The sequence below is a fragment of the Strix aluco genome, chromosome 1 (genome assembly GCF_031877795.1).
Source record: "Strix aluco isolate bStrAlu1 chromosome 1, bStrAlu1.hap1, whole genome shotgun sequence".
Lineage (NCBI taxonomy): Eukaryota > Metazoa > Chordata > Aves > Strigiformes > Strigidae > Strix > Strix aluco.
The window spans coordinates 27,820,092-27,838,181 of NC_133931.1; the positions used below are offsets into that span (position 1 = coordinate 27,820,092).

The 18,090-nt window shown below is 43.5% G+C and overlaps 1 protein-coding gene across 1 annotated transcript; it reads left to right on the plus strand.

Moving 5' to 3' along the window:
• Positions 1 to 3,339: 3,339 nt before the first annotated feature.
• TMEM64 (transmembrane protein 64) lies at positions 3,340 to 16,854 on the plus strand. Its single transcript, XM_074816202.1, has 3 exons — positions 3,340 to 4,349; positions 9,995 to 10,150; positions 14,277 to 16,854. The coding sequence occupies exons 1-3, from the start codon at positions 3,582 to 3,584 to the stop codon at positions 14,469 to 14,471; spliced, it is 1,119 nt and encodes a 372-aa protein (XP_074672303.1). The 5' UTR covers positions 3,340 to 3,581; the 3' UTR covers positions 14,472 to 16,854.
• Positions 16,855 to 18,090: the final 1,236 nt, after the last annotated feature.

The following is an 18,090-nucleotide window of genomic DNA, read 5'->3' on the forward strand; positions in this document are numbered from 1 at the left end:
CCCGAAGAGCAATTCAGAAATAACTATGGCAGTTTTCAGGAGCTCACAACTCAGAACTATTTTGGCTCCTGATTTGTGGTTTAATGTATCCTACTTTCCAGACTCAGGACCCCTATTCAGTGTGGACCAGTTGCATGGGCCTAAATGAGTCATGTCTTTCATTTCAGTAAGATGACTCACACGCTTAGTTGGGTGTGTTTGCATGCTAATATTCCTTGAAATAAAAAATGAGACAGGAGAAGCAGAGTTTTAAAACACAAAATAGCATTTCTCAGCTGCTCATGCCAGATCAAGGAAATATCCTGGACCTACAACATGGGCATGGAAAAAACACATGGCAAAAATTCTTCAGTATCCACTACAGTCTATGTCATCATGAGAGCATCTTTCTATAAACACCTTTTCTTGGAGCAGAACAGTCCTCTGGCTGTTACCCTGTGCCTCTCAAGTTTTACACTGAATCACTGACAAATACTAAAATTAAAGACAGGTAAGAAATAAGCTCAAATCACAGGTAAGTTTAATAAGCATCTAAGTAACTCAGCCTAAGTATAGAAGCAGTTTTAGTTGATGTAATGTAATCATTCAAACCCATATGTATGGAAACGGTAATTTTTATTCCTATTACTTCAAATAATTTCTGAAGCTAATCTGGCCAGTAGTGCTCTTTTAAAGAACAGGTTAGACAACATTCGTTGGAAATTATTCACTAAAGCAACTAATCTACCCGGGGGAAAAAAAGACCAAACAAATGATATTTTTTGAAGCACAAAGTTTGTCCAAGAGCTTGTCTGTTTTTCTAAGTGTAGTGACTGGTCTATGTAAAGGTAACTGCTCTTCCTGACGGATCTTGCCTTGCTTATATCATCAGACCACTGCAACCGCATCATCCACAGTATGGGAATATCTTATGATTTACTGATTAGTAAGTCTGAAAGGTGGATCATTTTGTCCAGCATTTTGTCGAGCAATGTGCCAATCTGGCACATTTTCAAGGGTGTGTGAGGTTGGGTTTTTTCCCCCTTCAGATGGTAAGAGTGCACTGGGACGACTTGCAGGAGCCAGCCGACGCTGTCTCTCGGCTCTGTAGCCGTATCTGCTCTGCGTGCGGAAGAGGCTCCCACCTCTGCCAGAGTCCTGCTCAATTCCTGTGGCCTCACTTGGATGTTTGTCCAAAGATGCTTCAGCTCTTGCTCCATGACCATGCTCTGTGTCACTCAAAATCTGAGTGTTGTCTTTCCTTTCTGAGCTATTGCTCCAAGGATGTGTACAATGCCAGATTAGCCATTTTAGGGGGACCAGGCGATGAATGAGGTCAAGGAGTTTCAGCCTGTATATTTCTAGGGACAGGAGAAGCATCTCCACTAACTAACTAGTTAAATATTTTTATAGGTTGGAGTGTAATGTCAGGACTATCACTTAGACCATTATGTTCCTCATAACATTTCATGGTCTCTTTTCAAGTACGTTTTCTGTGATTATAAACACAGAACGCTGTAGCTTTTAGGAGTGGCAGCAGGAGGTTCATTCCAGCTCAGAGCACAAGGCCATGCACTTTAAATACAGAAATGTAGGGGCAGCGTAAAGCGTGTAACTCTGATAAGACATTTCCATTCAGGCTTTTTCACTTTCTATAGAAGCAACTGTACTGAACAAAAATATATACAAGCTGAATCCACATCAAAGACATACGTGCTCTTTGTACAAAACCAGAAATTAATATATTGTCTTGTTTTTCTGCTGAGCTTCCAGACGTGCCCAGTTTGCTGAAATGCCTTACTGAATGTACAAGCATGCCCATCATCCTTTATAAGCTATAACGCAGGGTTTTCTTGCTGTTATTATTATTACTCTGGATGTACACCCTGCCTGCGTTTGCATCATAAGTAAAGAGCACACACAAAATCAAATGCTCACATTTGGATACAGGTAACAGCAAGAAAGCAGATTATGCTGGAGATACTTATCTGCAACTTCCCTGTTGTACAGTCTCCCAGGATTGTTTTATTCTGCTGTGGTGCTCAAAGACATCTGTAATTTTCTTAGGCTGATTTGTTGGATTGCCCAGGTTACAGCATTTCTAACAGTGCATTTTGTAAGTGAAGCTATTTGTGGTACATTCTTCAAGATACATTACTCATTTTGAGATTCGGAGGGGGGGTTCCAATCACCCATTAACTTTACAACTCCCACACACATTCTCATTTTACATACGCTTGCAAATCTCCCAGCGGAGGAACATAACTCCACTGGAGCACAATGTACATTTCAGGGTTTGTAAAGAAAACAAACCCCTTTCTGCACTACACGGCTCCTGTCATTAGTAACGCCAGAGCAGCAGCGACCTACGAATCTGTCGAGCCTCGGCGAGCCTCCTGAGAAAACTCCCCTCTCAACTGCGCCCATGCTGCGTATTCAGGCTGTTTCTTTCCAGCAGTGGCTCAAAATTCAAGCTCAAAGCATCCAGAAGGGCGTCTGAGCCTTCAGGCATGTGAGCCAAGCCGTCGGGTGAGCCCAGCCGTCCCGATGTGGAGATGCCACAAGCACCGTGCAGCGGCGGCGGAGCCGAGGGGCCTTGGCTGTCCCCCCTCGGCTCAAACTGCCGGCTGCTGGCTGGGAGAGGTTTGTCTCGCTTGTGCAGACGAGAAAACCGCGGTGTTTGCGATAAACACCCTTCGTGTGAGGGAGGGAGAGCGGCCGACATGCCACGGGAGCCCGACAGTAGCCGTCTAGTCAGAGACGCTTCAGCCACGCGCTCCCCGACAGACAATAACCAGCTCTCCAGCACTCCAGATCCCGCCGGTTGAGGCTCTGCCGTGGATGAGGCTCCAGAACGGGGCGGGAAGGCGCCCGCGGCCGCCGGCGTGCGGCTGCCCGAGGCGAGAGGGAGGGCGAAGCGGGCGGGCGGCGGCGGCACCCCCCGGCCGGCGCGGCGGTCCCGGGGCGGGGCGGGGCGGGGCAGAGCGGGGGGCGGGCCGCGGCGCTGCCGCCGAGCCCCGCAGCGGGGCAGGGCGCCGCCGCCGCCGCCGGAGCCCAGCCTCCTCCCCCTGCGCTGCCAACGGCGCCCGGGCTGCCACATCGGCACCGCCGCTCCGAGCAGGCGCTTCCCGGAGCGGAGCGGGAGCCCAGCGCGCTGGGAGATGGAGCCCCGCTGCCGCCGCTGCTGCCGTTGCTGCTGCTGCTGCTGCCGCTGCTGCCGCCGCCGCCGCTGCCGCCGGCCCCCGGGACCTGCGCTCCGCCAGGGCCGCCACTGCCACTGCTGGGACGGAGAGCGCGGCGCCGCCGTCTAACGCCGCAGCCCCGGCGGCGCGGCCGAGGCGGGAGGCAGCGCGGAGGCCGCCGCGGCCCCTCCGCCCGCCGGGCCCGCGCGGCGGCGGCGAAGCGCGGCCCCCTCCTCCCCGCCCTCCCCGCTGCCGCTTCCCCGCCCCCGCCCGGCCCTCGGCTGGGCTCCGCCGCCGGCAGCCGGGCCATGGCGGGGCGATGAGGGAGCGGCCGCCCCTGCCCGCAGGCTGCGTGGGGAGGCGGGGAGCGACGGCGCTGGGCGGCTCGGCGGCGCTAGAGCCGGGCGGCGGGGCGGGGGGATGTGGGGCGCGGGGGCCGCGGCGCTGCAGCTCCTCTCCCGGGCCGTGAAGCAGGCGGCGGCGCAGGGGGCCCGACAGGACCTGGGCCGCTGGCTGTCCCGGGCCGCCGGGACGGCGGCAGGAGGAGGCGGCAGCGGGGACCCCGTCGGCTTCGTCCCGGCGGAGGCGGCGGGGGCCGGCGGGCTGCTGCTGGGGCCCTACGCGGAGCAGGGCGGGCTGCCGCCGGCGGAGCTTCTGCTCTGCCAGCTGCCCGAGGCGGGCGGCGGCGGGCCCGGGCTGGCCGAGGCCCGGGGCTGGCGCTGCTCCTGCTGCCTCCTGGGCACCTGCTGGTGCAAGAGCTGCCTCAGCGTGTGCGTCCTGGCGGCGCTTTGCTTCGCCTCGCTGGCCCTGGTGCGCCAGTACCTGCGGGACCTGCTGCTCTGGGCCGAGAGCCTGGACAGCCTGGCCGGCGTGCTGCTCTTCACCGTGGGCTTCATCGTCGTGTCCTTCCCCTGCGGCTGGGGCTACATCCTGCTCAACGTGGCCGCCGGCTACCTCTACGGCTTCGTGCTGGGCATGGGGCTCATGGTGCTCGGCGTCCTCGTCGGCACCTTTGTCGCCCACGTGGCCTGCAAGCGGCTGCTGGCCCACTGGGCGCGGGCCAGGATCCAGGGCAGCGACACGCTCAGCGCCATCGTCCGCGTCGTGGAGGGTGGCGGCGGCCTCAAGGTGGTGGCTCTGGCGCGGCTGACGCCGATCCCCTTCGGGCTGCAGAACGCCGTCTTCGCGGTGAGTCCCGGCCCGGGCCGTGTGCCGCAGCCCAGCGGCTGCGGCCGAGGAAGGAGCTCTGGCCGGGGGGACAGCTCGCAGCGTAGCGGCCCGTGTCGCCGGTGCAGGTTGTCTCCTTTCCCGGGAAGAAAACTTGGTTTCTTTCTCTTTTGCCAACAGTAAAAGGAACCCCCCCCATGCCCGCTCTTGCTAGCGGCTCTTCCTTGCTTGCGGAGGGGCGGCAGGCGGCATCTCAAGGTGCCTTGATCGGTGGCATTGTGTTCAGAGTTGCTGTCTGGCTTTTGAGACTATGTGCTGCTGTTAGAAAGCAGCACCAAGGAGCTGTGTAGCAAAATCTGTGGAGAATTTAACAGATTAAAAGTGCTTGTGTTTTTAAAGTGATCTGAGTGGGAGGAAAAGTTGTGTTTTTAAGCAGTCTTGCCAGATCTCCCTCCACTACTTAATATAAATAACCATATTGGAAAGAAAGAAGTGGACAGATTAAAATTCTTTCTCAGTTTGGTTGATGTTTGTAGCATACATCTAGCAAATCCATAAAGACTGTTAAGTCCATGCACACAAGAGAGGTCGTGCGTTTTGGCCAGAGCTTTAAGATGTAGGCTCAGAGCTGAAAAGGGACTTGGTACACTGGAGTGGTACAGAAAGTTACTTTAAACTTGAGTTTGGAAAAGGGTTGGACTTGCTGTTCTTTCTACTTTTAGATGAAGATTGGTACATTCCTTAAGAATATTTAAAGCTTGTGATCTTACTGTTCTGTTTGATCATCTGGAAGGAGAAAGTAAAGAAGAACATGGAGGGTACTGCTTTTGAGTACCATCATGCTGATGATGACAGTTTCAGACCCTCAGCTCTTCTCGAGTGCTTTGTCTGAAAGATCTGGTTTTGGTTGTGTGTTACGCCTCAGGTGTGTCTGCTAACTCGGTGAAATCAGAACAAAGCAAACCAGATTGTGAAATATTTTAAATGTTTAAGTCCCATGTTCTTTAATGTAAGAGACCCTACGAACAAGTGTTTTGGCCTGCTACGTTGTTATAGCAGTTCCCCCATCAGCAGTCCTGATCCTGTACCCTTCTGAAGTGCTTGCTTAATTTTGACAGAATCATCTGGTTGAAATGAGTAGGTCACTGAATACCAAGTTCGTTATTTAAGAAAAAAATAATCCACACAATTTTTAGGGGTTAACAGCTGCATCACTTATTTAAAATTGCTGTGCATAAAACTTTGTGTGCAGGGGCATTTGTCTGAGGAGCCTCAATCTCTGCCCATATAAGATGTAGCAACGTATAATTTCTTTTAAAGCAGATCCTTTAACCATTTCCTTGTTAGGAATGAGAAGAACCTCAACTGTTTTATTTATTTACCTATATTACTGCAAGACTGGGGAAGCTTAGACCCGCTGCTGGGGGCAGAGTCCCCCCAAAGCCCAAGGTCCTGGTGTAGCAGATAAAGCTTTTGCTGTAGTGCAACCCTCCTAAAGTGGGGAGAACTGTTGTGCTTCCGTTGTTCACAGCTTCTGGGTGTCGCTTGAAGTAGTCAGCAGATGTTGTAGAGTAGTATTGGAGCTGAAGAACTGACCAGAGAATTGCTGTGTTAAAATGATTTCCTTCCTGGCATAACCATTCTGTTGGAAAGACAGTTCAGCAGAGTATTCAGGCCAGTGCAATATTAAAATGATTCTGTAAATCAGTGTTTTGTATTCTCTAAGTGTAATGCAAGCTAAATAATTTTCTTCCCAAGTGGAAGGTTTCAGTGTTAAAATAACAGATAGGAAATGAGATGAAAACAGATTCTCGCATACACCAAATAACTTTGATGTTGCCTGCTAAAATTAGTTTGGGTTGCATTTATTACTCTGGATTTATTACTCTGCAGCACAGTCAAATAAAGCATGGTGTGTTCAATTTTTAACTGAGCATGTTTATCATGAACTACTAGATTACTGAAAAATAAGTTGCATGCAAATCAGGGAATGCAAGGCAGTTTCTCACTGTGAGTCAAGTTTAAGCTACGTATAGAATTCTACCTACACAGACCGAGCTGTCATTTCTTTGAAATCTGACTTACTTGAAAACTTCATGCTCTACTTAAGGGATTTAGGGTGCCCTAACCATCTATCCATACCCAGACTAGCAACTTCAGCAATGAATTTGAAGGGGATTGCTCTTAATAGTAGAGGAAAGAACAGTGAACTTAAAACCTATGCATCTTTAATTTTCTGGCAGTCTGATCTATGCGTGTTTTCTATGTGCATATTTATAAATAAATGAGATAGAATACTGAAATGAGAGGGAGGGAAGGAAGTGACACATGAGGTCCAGGACAAGGCATAACCTTGATGTGAGAGGGGACATCTGCAGGGCTGGGATTAGTGGGCTTCTACAAGCACTTGTTCAGTGGCGTGTACCATCTGCTGAGGGTTTTGGGGAGGTTGAATTACAGGAGAATGTACAGAAGGAAGGAAGAGCTTCCTAGCGTTTGATTAGTGATGGGATCATATCATCTGAAACAGGACAAGAAGAAAATTAACATAAATTTCTTAGTTTCTCAGCAGACAGGCATTGACATTTTGCTTCTTAAGGTCATTCTGCTGCTCTTTGGGAAAGCACTGATAGTAGGAGCACTGGGGTAATGCATTTACTTGCCTTTCTGGAAGACCTAGAAACTTCTTAACTGAAAGCATGTTTGTATTTCTCTTTGAGTGGGTTTTGCTTAATTGTTGCTTCTGTGGTGCCAGGGTGGCCTGGGCCGCTGGGGTGGCCTGGAAGCTCTTACTGAAGTGTTTGCCCAGGCATAGTCCTCTCCCCTTGGCAACTCTTGAGTGTTTTGAAGGCAGGTCTGTAAGGAGGCCTGGTATGCAGGTTATCACCTCCTTCCCACTACTGGGTACCTGGAGCTAGATTTGTGCAAATTGATTATTTATAGTGCAAGGTGTAGCTTAAATCAGAACTGATATTTCTCCTTTCTTCTCTGAGAGAAGTACTGTATGGAAGAAATAACATGTCCAAGTGTGCACCTCTGATTTGAGAAATGCACACAGTGAAAGCAGAGTTCAAGAAATGGTACCTGCTTTGCAGGAACATGCAGGCTGCTTACTCTGCTTGTTGTAAAGTTGTTAGTTATTTTTTGTTTTGTTTTTTATTCTCTATTTTTGTTTGTAGGTTTTTTGGGGTTTTTATTTGGTTTTTGAGGAAGTAAAGAGAATTGTCCTTTGCTCTTGGTTGCCCTAAGCCTAGCTGATACGAAACATGGGATTTTGTAAGTTGAGGGGAGAGAAATCTGCTGCAATCCCCAAAGGCATGTGAGCACCCAAAAAAGCCCTGACACAAGTGTTTATCCTTTGACAGGACTGAACCAAAGGTGTCAGCTGCAAAGAATACACAAATGTTTTACTGGACAAAGCCTGTCCAAGGCTTAGTGGGAGAATTTCTGGCTAACGCTCTTGTTACCAGAGTGGATAGGTAGTTATTAATTCTATTTTGATACAGTGGTGTGGCCTATAACAATTGCATTCATGCTTGCATTGGGATTTCACTGTTGATTTTGCTGGCTTGAGGTTTCTGTAGAAAACAGGGTTCTGGTAACCTCTGTTCGGCTTCTTGGCCATGCAGACCCCGGTCTGGCAGGTTTTTAGAGCAAGTAAAGTTTCATAGAAGGAAAGACAAGAAAGCTGTAAATTTCTCAGGTTTCTTAGGTAGGGATGCTGTCCATATCCTTTGCCTTCTGGGGGAAGGGATACCACTGTAGGTCTAAACCCTGCAAACCAGGAGTTAAAAGGGCACCTGGAATTTATTTATTTATTTTTTTTTACCCTTCTCCTTGACTTTCATTTTAGTGGGATGCACAAGTCTCAGTCCAGCATGTCTGTTGGCAACCTCCCCTTCATTTCGGAACAGTTTCATAGCCTGGGAGGTCCAGTTGCTTCAGGACAGATCCAGATGTGCAAACGTGTTGCTCTGCAACTGAAGTGTCCTTAATACATATACAGAAATGAAAGAGGTGCCTGGGAGTGTTAAAACAATCTTTGGGAAGTTTCCCAGTTCCATTAGATTTAATGACAGTGTCCTACTTAGCAAATCTTGCCTCAGCGTTAGTATTTCAGAGACTTTTAATAGCAGTTCCTTCATTCCCTTGGCAATATGGGAAGTTCTGGTTGTGCATTCTTATTACATGCTCCAGATTACTATAATGTTTAAAATAAAAAAAAAAATAAATTAAGTCTTGTCAAAGCATTGGTCAGATATGAATTTCTACCACAGCTGCGTAGTGCTTTTTCATTAGAAATCTAAATTAATTTTATATAGAGAGGGAAAATTATTATGTGTTACTTGTATATATTTCAGTCTGTGGGAAGTGTAATTTGCAGTGAGAAGTTTGGAACTGACTTATTGGATCTTGTTCCAGTGAATTATCCTTAATCTTTATGCTTCATTGCATTCTCCTCCTCCACTGCCCTTCCTTCCTTCCAAAAACTTTCCACTGATGGTGCTTAGAGCTCTGAGAATTCAGCAGTGTGACTTTCATAGTAACCAAAGTTTATTTTAAGAATAGCATGATGAAATGAGTAACTTTACTGCTATTCTCTTGTCTTTGACATTGCACAAAACTGTCAAGGTCAATAATTTCCATGTAGGCTCGCAGTGTTAGGGGCTGTTCTTAATTAGAATGTGTTTTATTACTATGTGATCATCTGAATTGTCTGGAAAATTCCTTAGACTGCTTGTTTCAAAATTGCCCTTTTCGTACTCATTTTTAACCCATAGTTTCCTCCTGCTTTCATTTTTCTTGCGTAAATATCTTTTGGCCTCTTGGCTTTTGCATTTAATATTTCCCAATGGCTCCTGATACTAATTTAGCTAGTACTGTGTACTTTGTTCCCATGTAAACTGTCCGTGTACTGACTCAGAACAGAAATTTCACATCAAAGAGAGGAAAATACCTTGACGTATTATTATTAGTGCTTTTTTCCAGAGAAACTAACAAAAGCTATAGCCGTGTCTACTGTTTTGTTCACCAACTAAAGTGTGATATAAAGTATCTTTGGTAGAGAATCTTAATAATACCCATGTATATCACTGATAGATACAGGTAGATATCGCTGCTAGAGATTGCTGATAGATATATGTATTGTAATGAGTATATAACTTCCCTTGCAGAGGCAAATCATATCTGCCATGCTGTTTACCTAGATCATATTTAATATAGTGACATTTTTGAACAATTATGTCTTTTATTAGTTGCCATACATGTAAAAAGCAAAGCAAATAGATTTTTGCTTTAGGTCTTCACATTTGATAAAGTAATTTCTTCCTGCGAGCAAATTCTCATAAATCATAGGGCTCTGTTCACCATGAAGAAATAAACATCTTCAATGAACAGTGTAATTGCATCCTTAGTTAATGACTTTGCACAGAGATGTTGTGTAATGTAAGATGAAATGAAATAAAACCTAGTAACTTTAAAGAGGTCAGATGAAAACTAGCCACAGTTTTATTGTATTATCTTAGATTCATGCGTGGTGGAAACTTCCAGTGAAGGAATGTAAAAAAGTTACTTAATTTTTTTGCATGAATGTTTTTGTGAGCAGCACTCAGGTGGTTTATGTTGTGTTGGAGCATGCTCAGCTTCTTATGCTTTCTTTTATTCAGATTACAGATTTGTCCCTACCCAATTACCTGATGGCTTCTTCAGTTGGGCTGCTTCCCACTCAGCTCCTGAACTCGTACTTGGGCACTACCTTGCGCACCATGGAGGATGTGATTGCAGAACAAAGTGTTAGTGGCTATTTTATATTCAGTTTACAGGTAAGATAAAATGATTGCTCTCATAGACCTTGGTAACACTAATGTCAGTCTCTTTGACTGCTTGGGTAAGCAATCATTCTTGGAAACCGTCATCTTCTTGTATTTGAGTTTATTTCTTTATCCCCCTAATTTCTTGCTCATCTGCTGTACCAGTGGGATTCAAGACAGGACTTTGCTTCTGGAGACAGTAGGCAAGTTTCCTTCCTGTAGCTTTGTCTCTTCAAGTCATTGAATCTTCGCTTTGGAAACTGCATGCCTGTAGGAATGTGTATGAGATGTAGAGAGGTTCAGCACTGCTGATTTCTCTTTCAGACTGCACAGCCTCCAGTGTAAAAGGGGTGGGCTGCAGGAGGTTTGGGGGGATGCATGTCTCAGGGGTTAAGAGCTGCACTCTGTTGGCGTAACAGCTCCCTAGTCTGAGGCAGCCAACCTCTTACAGACTGAGAGCCAAGCAAGTATGGCATGTGGTATTGACAAGTAATAGGTTTTAAAAAGTGTTTAATTTAGAACTCTGTTATTGGTATTTTCAGTAGGTTGTGTAAAACTGAGCTGACGTTTCTTCTTCACAGGCTTATTGACTGCTAGATACCCAGATAAATGGGTTTCCAGTGCACTGTTCTCTTTTGATTTTGCTTTCTTCCCTTAGAAAAGTTTTGATTCTTTCATACCTCACATGACACAAAGCAGAACTTACTGAGTGTTCTCTTTTTCTCTTTCTGCCACAGTTTTGTCAAGTTTTTTTCTCTTTGCCCTCTGTGGTAATTTCCTGCTGAATAGTAGACTTGTCAAACCACCAGTATACAAAAGTCCACATGTCACTAGCTGTGAAGTGGTGTGCTCAGGGTGCTTAGACCCAGCGCCTATGCGGTGTTCACTATTAGCATTGTACGCTCCCAATTTTGCCTAGGTATTTAGGATGAAAAGTGCTGTAGAAATACCATTTTGCTGTTGTTGAAATCAGAATATCCAAATTTTTCAAGTGGGTAAATTAATGAGAACTATATAGTACCTTTATATCAGCTTAGCCGATGAAATAATTTGTCAGTAAATCTTGGGGGTAAGCAAGCCTTAAGTCTGAGACCATTACAAACATAGAGATCGTGTGTATATCAGAACCAGATCATATATTAAAACCTGCTCTGACAGCATTGGTGCTTCAGGCTGTGTTTGACCAGCAGTTACCATGGTTTGCAGACTTTAGTTGGTACTGCAGTCATTTATCTTCCTCAGTTTTTACAGTTATAAAGCTGATGTTTAACAATGCTAAGATATAAAACTAAGTCTTAGGACTGTTTTAAACCTCCCCCCCTGCCCCAAACTTGTGTGTTCTTAAAAAGAACATATAATTTATAGACGTCATAGAACAGGCTTATGAGTATTATGCCGGGTGCTGCACTTGGGCCATAACAACCCCCAGCAGCGCTACAGGCTTGGGGAGGAGTGGCTGGAGAGATGCCAGTCAGAGAGGGACCTGGGGGTGTTGATTGACAGCCGGCTGAACATGAGCCAGCAGTGTGCCCAGGTGGCCAAGAGGGCCAATGGCATCCTGGCCTGTATCAGAAATAGCGTGGCCAGCAGGGACAGGGAAGTGATCTTACCCCTGTACTCGGCACTGGTGAGGCTGCACCTCGATTCCTGTGTTCAGTTTTGGGCCCCTCACTACAAAAAGGACATTGAATTACTTGAGCGTGTCCAGAGAAGGGCAATGAAGCTGGTGAAGGGTCTGGAGCACATGTCGTACGAGGAGCGGCTGAGGGAACTGGGGTTGTTTAGTCTGGAGAAGAGGAGGCTGAGGGGAGACCTCATCGCCCTCTACAGCTACCTGAAAGGAGGTTGCAGAGAGCTGGGGATGAGTCTCTTTAACCAAGTAACAAGTGATAGGACAAGAGGTAATGGCCTCAAGTTGCGCCAGGGAAGGTTTAGACTAGATGTCAGGAAGTATTTCTTTACAGAACGGGTTATTAGGCAGTGGAATGGATTGCCCAGGGAGGTGGTGGAGTCCCCATCCCTGGAGGTGTTTAAGAGTAGGGTCGATATAGCGCTGAGAGATATGGTGTAGATGGGAACTGGCAATGCTACTTTAATGGTTGGACTAGATGATCTTCAAGGTCCTTTCCAACCTAGTTGATTCTGTGATTCTGTATTAAAAATGGGTTTGTAAATGTGGGGTGAATAACCTTGATAGATCTAAGAGAAAATAAATGGTTTCTTGATCAGCTTTAATTTTAGTTGTGAAATGTTATTTCCGGGGAAATTTTTAGTGGTCTTTCCCCTTTTTTTCCTTTTTTTCCATTAATGTTTTGGGTTTTTTCAAATGCTATTGGCTCTCCTTTGTGGCTTATCCATAGGTTGTAGCATAACTGTCACTCAGGTAAGCACTAGCTGAAGAGGCTGAAAGTCTGAATAGGAGTGCTCACCTCCTTGAGAGCAGTCCTTGGGACGTGACTAAGTCAAGGGGAGCCTGTTAGTGGAGGAATTACTTACGTTCTCCTGCTTTCTTTCAGGCATCTGCCTGGTGCTTTGCCTGGCTGAGCTTTGATGGGACTTTGATTTAGTAAATAGCTCTAAAGGTCCTTCAAATTTCATGGTTGTCTGTATATATTTTTTAAATTGTTCATCTAGGGAACTAAGCTACTGGTAGTAGTATTTCTAAAACCAGTCAAATTTAAATATTTGGGTAAGCTTTTAGAATAGGATTTTTCCTATATATTCAGAACTTGATGTTCATAGTCTCTTTTTGACTCTTACATTGACCAGTTTTTGAAATGGATAACTTTAATTTGTGAGGAAAATCTTTTTCACCACAAGGATAGTCAAGAAGTGGAGCAGGTTGTCCAGAGAGGTGGTGAAATCTCCATCCTTGGAAGTTTTCAAGACCTGACTGGGCAAAAGTCCTGAGCAACCTGGTCTGATCTTGCAACCCTGCCCTGAGTAACTAGATTGGCCTTCCAGCCTCAATTACCCTGTGACGATACTTCTCAATCATCTTACTCAGTGATATTCTAGCATCTTTTATGCAATGCTGACAGATATTTTAAGCGATAGTCTTTAATATTAATGAAAACATAGCCCTACCAATTAGTAATGAAGTTCAGATTTTGGACTTGGAACTTGTTTTGAAAGGTTATTGCAGATTCCAGCTAGTTTCAGAAAACATTCTTAAACGCAGAGGAATTTACTTGTTTCAAAGGAACTGTCACTATGAGACAGCTTGATTTTTACTTGTTTAAGGAGGATCTCAGCTGAAAATTTAACTGGTGTTTTACTGAAACCAAAGGCCACCTTTGGGGAGTGCTGTGAATGCAAATGTCATTGAATGAGTAATTTATAAGCAAAAATGTCCAGGTTTATTCCTGATAATTTTTGTGGTGGAAGTTTAAAAACTCTTAGCAGTAAAATTTAGAGCAAAAACCTGAACTGAAACTGTAGTTTTGGACAATATTTTCTCCTTAAAACAAACAAAAAGCCCCACACCACGAACATCCTGTCCCCTCCCAAGCCATCTTCCAGAAACCAAGCTCTTCCCGTACAGACTACTCTAAGTCACTCAGAAACTCTTGATTGTGCCCTGTTTAGTCCTGATATCTGAGAAGCACGGTGACACTGCTGCTCTCTATCTTCCACACCAGAGGGGTAAGGACAAGAAGTTTTATTTCCTTTACTCTGCATCATCCCCTGTCTATGCTATTTTGCAAGATGCAGATGCCCAGTACAGTTTCAACCTATTATTCACTTGGTACATGGAAACCAGCCTTTTTGGCTTACAGAAATACACTGCGTCATTTCTTTTGAGGGAACATTTTTGCCAAGAAAGTGAAGGGATTGCTTTCTAACAAGTATGTGGATGTCAATGGAAAGAAAGAAAGAAAGTATCTTTTCAATTCATATCAATTGAAGTTCTATGTGATGTGTGAGTTCTGATGTGCTAGTTACATTGTTACATAGGTTTAGAGCCACTCATTGGTTAAGTTCATCTCCCTTCTAGTGTCTTGCCTGTGAAGTATTGAGTCAACAGATGCCTACATGAATCTTTGTGTGGATGACTTTTTTTTTTGTTCAGAACAGTTGCTTTGTATTTGTACTTACAGTTTATATAGCCTACAACACTCTTTTGTTTTATTTGCAGATTGTCATAAGCATAGGACTCATGTTTTATGTTGTTCACCGAGCTCAAGTGGAACTGAATGCAGCTATTGTAGCATGTGAAATGGAAATGAAGACATCACTTGTTAAAGACAGTCAACCAAGTATCAGTGGTTCAACCACATACTGCAACAAAAGGACAGTAACATTCTCTGGAGGAGGTGTTAATATTGTGTGATTTCAAGTATTAATAAAGTAAGGTTTTATGAACCTAAGCTATTGCCTAGAAATATCTATGGACAATTCAACTAGTTCTAAAAAAATTACAAGTGGTTACAGGTTGTACTGTGGCACAAACCAACCGACCAGCTCTTCAATTGCACATGGGGGGACTTCTAGCAAGAAAAGAAAGATGGTGAAGTAACTTAAGATGTAAATGCAAATTTGGCTGCACCTTTGGTCATTTATTATGCCTGTCATGGCCTGTAGTCTGCACTTTAGGTTTTTTTCCTTTGCTCCTATAAACTAAGAAATGCTTCTATAAACTGAGAAAAGTAGCACAGAGGTAAATATTTTTCTGCTTAGCGTTATTTATAAGGCTGAATAATTATATGCAGTAGAATTTTATTACTGATAAAGATGAATGAGAAAGTATGCAATTCAATGTATGTTATTCTTGAATGTGCTTTTGCTTTGGAATTGCTTCCAGAACTTGGAGTGTATTATTTAGCTGATGATGGGACCATTTGGCTTTTTCTTCACTTTTGATTTTAAAAAAAGAGAACCCTATATAAAGTTTTGGTTGAATGTATTTTTGTAAGTCATTAAAAATGTTGCAGAGCCATGCATAAGTATTCACACAAGCTTAAATCCTACATTGTGGGACTGAAGTGCTCTTAAATAACATTTTAAGTTACACTGTGTAATATGCAAAGTAAAAGGGAAAATACAGAAGTTATAATAGATTGCAGTGACTATTCAAAGGAGACTTTATGACTTAATTGTTGCATTGGTTTTACCACCTTGGTGATTGTAACAAAGGGCTGTTCCATGTTAGTCCTATTTATAATATTTTTAATTGTTAAAAGGACGGAGTTTTTCAGCTTACATGACTGTGGGTAATAAGGCTTCCAGAACAGGGAGCTAAATCTCTCCTTTAAACAAAATAATAGGATACTGGCGGTACTGATCTTACATGAAGGTGGCCTTTATTTTGTAAGTGAATTCCCCCCTCCCTTTAAAAAGCTTTAAAAATTCACTTTGGTTGGCATGTTTTTTTCTAAAAGTTTTACATTTTTTAAAAGATGCAATCTATTACAAATTTCATCAGAGTGAAGATATGAAAACTAGAGGTTCTCCTTAGAAAAATAACTAATCCAGTAATGGAGGAGGACAGTAATGTCCCTGAGACTCAGGAATTCTGACTCCATTTTTGCAAGACAACACTGTATTGGATAGTGCTCCTTTTATGCGTGCTGTGGACTGTTTTTCACTGCATTTGAATAGACTGGATGACCTGATAATAACTTGTGTGTGTAAAAGGAAAATGACAATAATGCCTGAACATGGTGTCTTGTGGGTGTGAGTTTCATGTAGATACACGTACCAATGTTCAATTGCTCAAACACACGCAAGTCATCTGATACAAAAATAATGTAATGTATTGCTTATTTTGTAGTTATTTTGTGTAAGTTTTTAAGGATGCTTTCAGTCTTCAAAATTTTGTTATTTTCTAATAATATGACTGTGCTTCCTTTTTATAAGGCTGTTTGTTGGGTTCAAGCATATTTGTGTTGTTGAGAATAGCAGTTCTTCAAGGTTGCTGGGAAGCAGAGATTTGATAGCCTCTAACAGTCTTACTGTGAGGATGTTCAGTACTCGCATAACTTGACATCTACGCATTCCTTGGTAGTGGAAGTTCAATTTTGTTCTTTAAATATGTATCCTTTGCAGACTGCTGTTCTTGGGTCTTGTGACCTAAGGAACTGAACTAGTTAAATGAAACAACAAAGTTCAGATTGTCTTCTTTTTGTTGTTTCGGGGTTTGGTTTGGGTTTGGTTTTTTTTTGTTGGTTGGTTTGTTTTTGAAAAGGCAATCTGTATATACCTGGAAGTGTTCATTTACACATCTCTGCCTCTGACAGCTCCTGTGTGAAAACAAGAGAGCCAGATAACTTTTTGATGGCGTTATTTGTCATCATAGTATAATTGAGCCCTTTCTTAACTGATGGTTTTTTATTTTTTTTTGTTTCTTGGAAAGAACAATCCTTCAATAAATGAGCTGATCTGAACTTTGCTCCGTCTTGCCAAATCAACAATAGTGTTTTGAAGAGGGCATCTTTCTTCGCATTTTTTAACTAACTTAAGGTTGTGTTGATTATTCAAGAACATTTCCCAAATATGTATTTTGAAGTGCTTTTATTTCCATGACATTTTGTAACCAGAGTAACTTCACTATGTGAACACTTTTGTAGTATGGGATTAGTTCTTAAGACTTTTGCATTTTGCTTGATACTTGTAATATTTGTGTACAAGTTAATGGGAAATGTGCATTAAAAGGAACTTTTCTGTACCATGCCAATCATAATTTTATACAATAAATTCACTCAAATTTCTTTAAAGGAATATGTATTAAATGTTTAGGTTGCTACGAAGTAGTTGGAAAGAAGGTGCAGTGGAGTGTTGTCTTTATGTATGCATGCAAAGATAGTTGTCTACATTAAACGAGTAACAAGTGAGGATTTAAGGATGAATTCCATGGGTGAGGAGTTGCTGACAAGAGAAAGACACTTGATTTTTACTTTTTTAATAAATTAAATACATGCCTAATTGTGTTAAATACTTTGAAGGTTAGGTATTTGTAGCTGCCTTTTTGATAGAAGAATAAGCACACATGTGCTCATGAGAAATGTGCTACTGAACCGAAAGAGGATTGATGTTTTTGAATGTAAAAGTAGTAGAAGTGATGTGATGATTTTTTTTTTTTAGATAGTCTTCCTACCCAATGCAAATAAAAAAGAAAAGGGTGTGAATCCAATTTAAATAATTGTGGCATGTCACCTTCAAGAACATTTTGAGTTGCATGATGGTAAAATTCCTGTATTTTCTATATGAAACATACCTAAATGGCAGGTCATATAGAAGAAGGAATCTCTCCCAGCTGCATGGCACCAGTTTTCCTTTCTCCTCCTTGTGGTAAGTGCAACTGTGTAATAAATTTGTCAAAACGTAATACTATACTAAACACCTGTGAGGAAAACTTTTTTTTGTCCAAGAGCTTTATATACTATTTTCATACTGATTTTTGCACAATAACTTCAACCGTTGCTGAGGTCAAATTTGAAGAATGGAAAAACTGTTCTTACATGGTGTGTGGCTAGTGTCACATATCAGATCATTTGCGTGAATTTTCAGCTTTCCACCTGAGGCTGCTATGATTTGGATTTTCACTGACCAGTATTACTGGAGTCATCAGTGGCCTTGCACATAATCTAGGATATGATGCTTAAGATAAAATACTATAAATGTGTTCTCATAAACTCTGTGGTCATTCTTAATGATGGAAGCAAATAGCTTGAGTAGCTCTGTGACAGGCTTCCTCACTCTAATAAATTCAAAGCTGGTACCAGTATCGTCTAAAGATAAGAACCATAAGAAGATGGTTTGGGCATGAGGGAATAGTAAATCGCGTGCAGAGGGGAAACACGCAGATTCTGCCTCTGCTGGGGACTCTGCTGCTCGTCCCTGTCCTCTCCAGTCCTGCAGAATTACAGTGATGTGCCTGGCAGCACAGAGATGATGAATCTAACTCATCCACTCTTCATGGACATTAGTGTTTGTCTCACACTATCCTGCTG

Bases quoted from the DNA above. Each gene is read 5' to 3' on its own strand.
- TMEM64 (XM_074816202.1), top strand. From the start codon at position 3,582: ATGTGGGGCGCGGGGGCCGCGGCGCTGCAGCTCCTCTCCCGGGCCGTG. The intron at 4,350-9,994 runs GTGAGTCCCGGC...TCTTTTATTCAG, and splicing joins TGCAGAACGCCGTCTTCGCG to ATTACAGATTTGTCCCTACC. The intron at 10,151-14,276 runs GTAAGATAAAAT...TTTTATTTGCAG, and splicing joins ATTTTATATTCAGTTTACAG to ATTGTCATAAGCATAGGACT.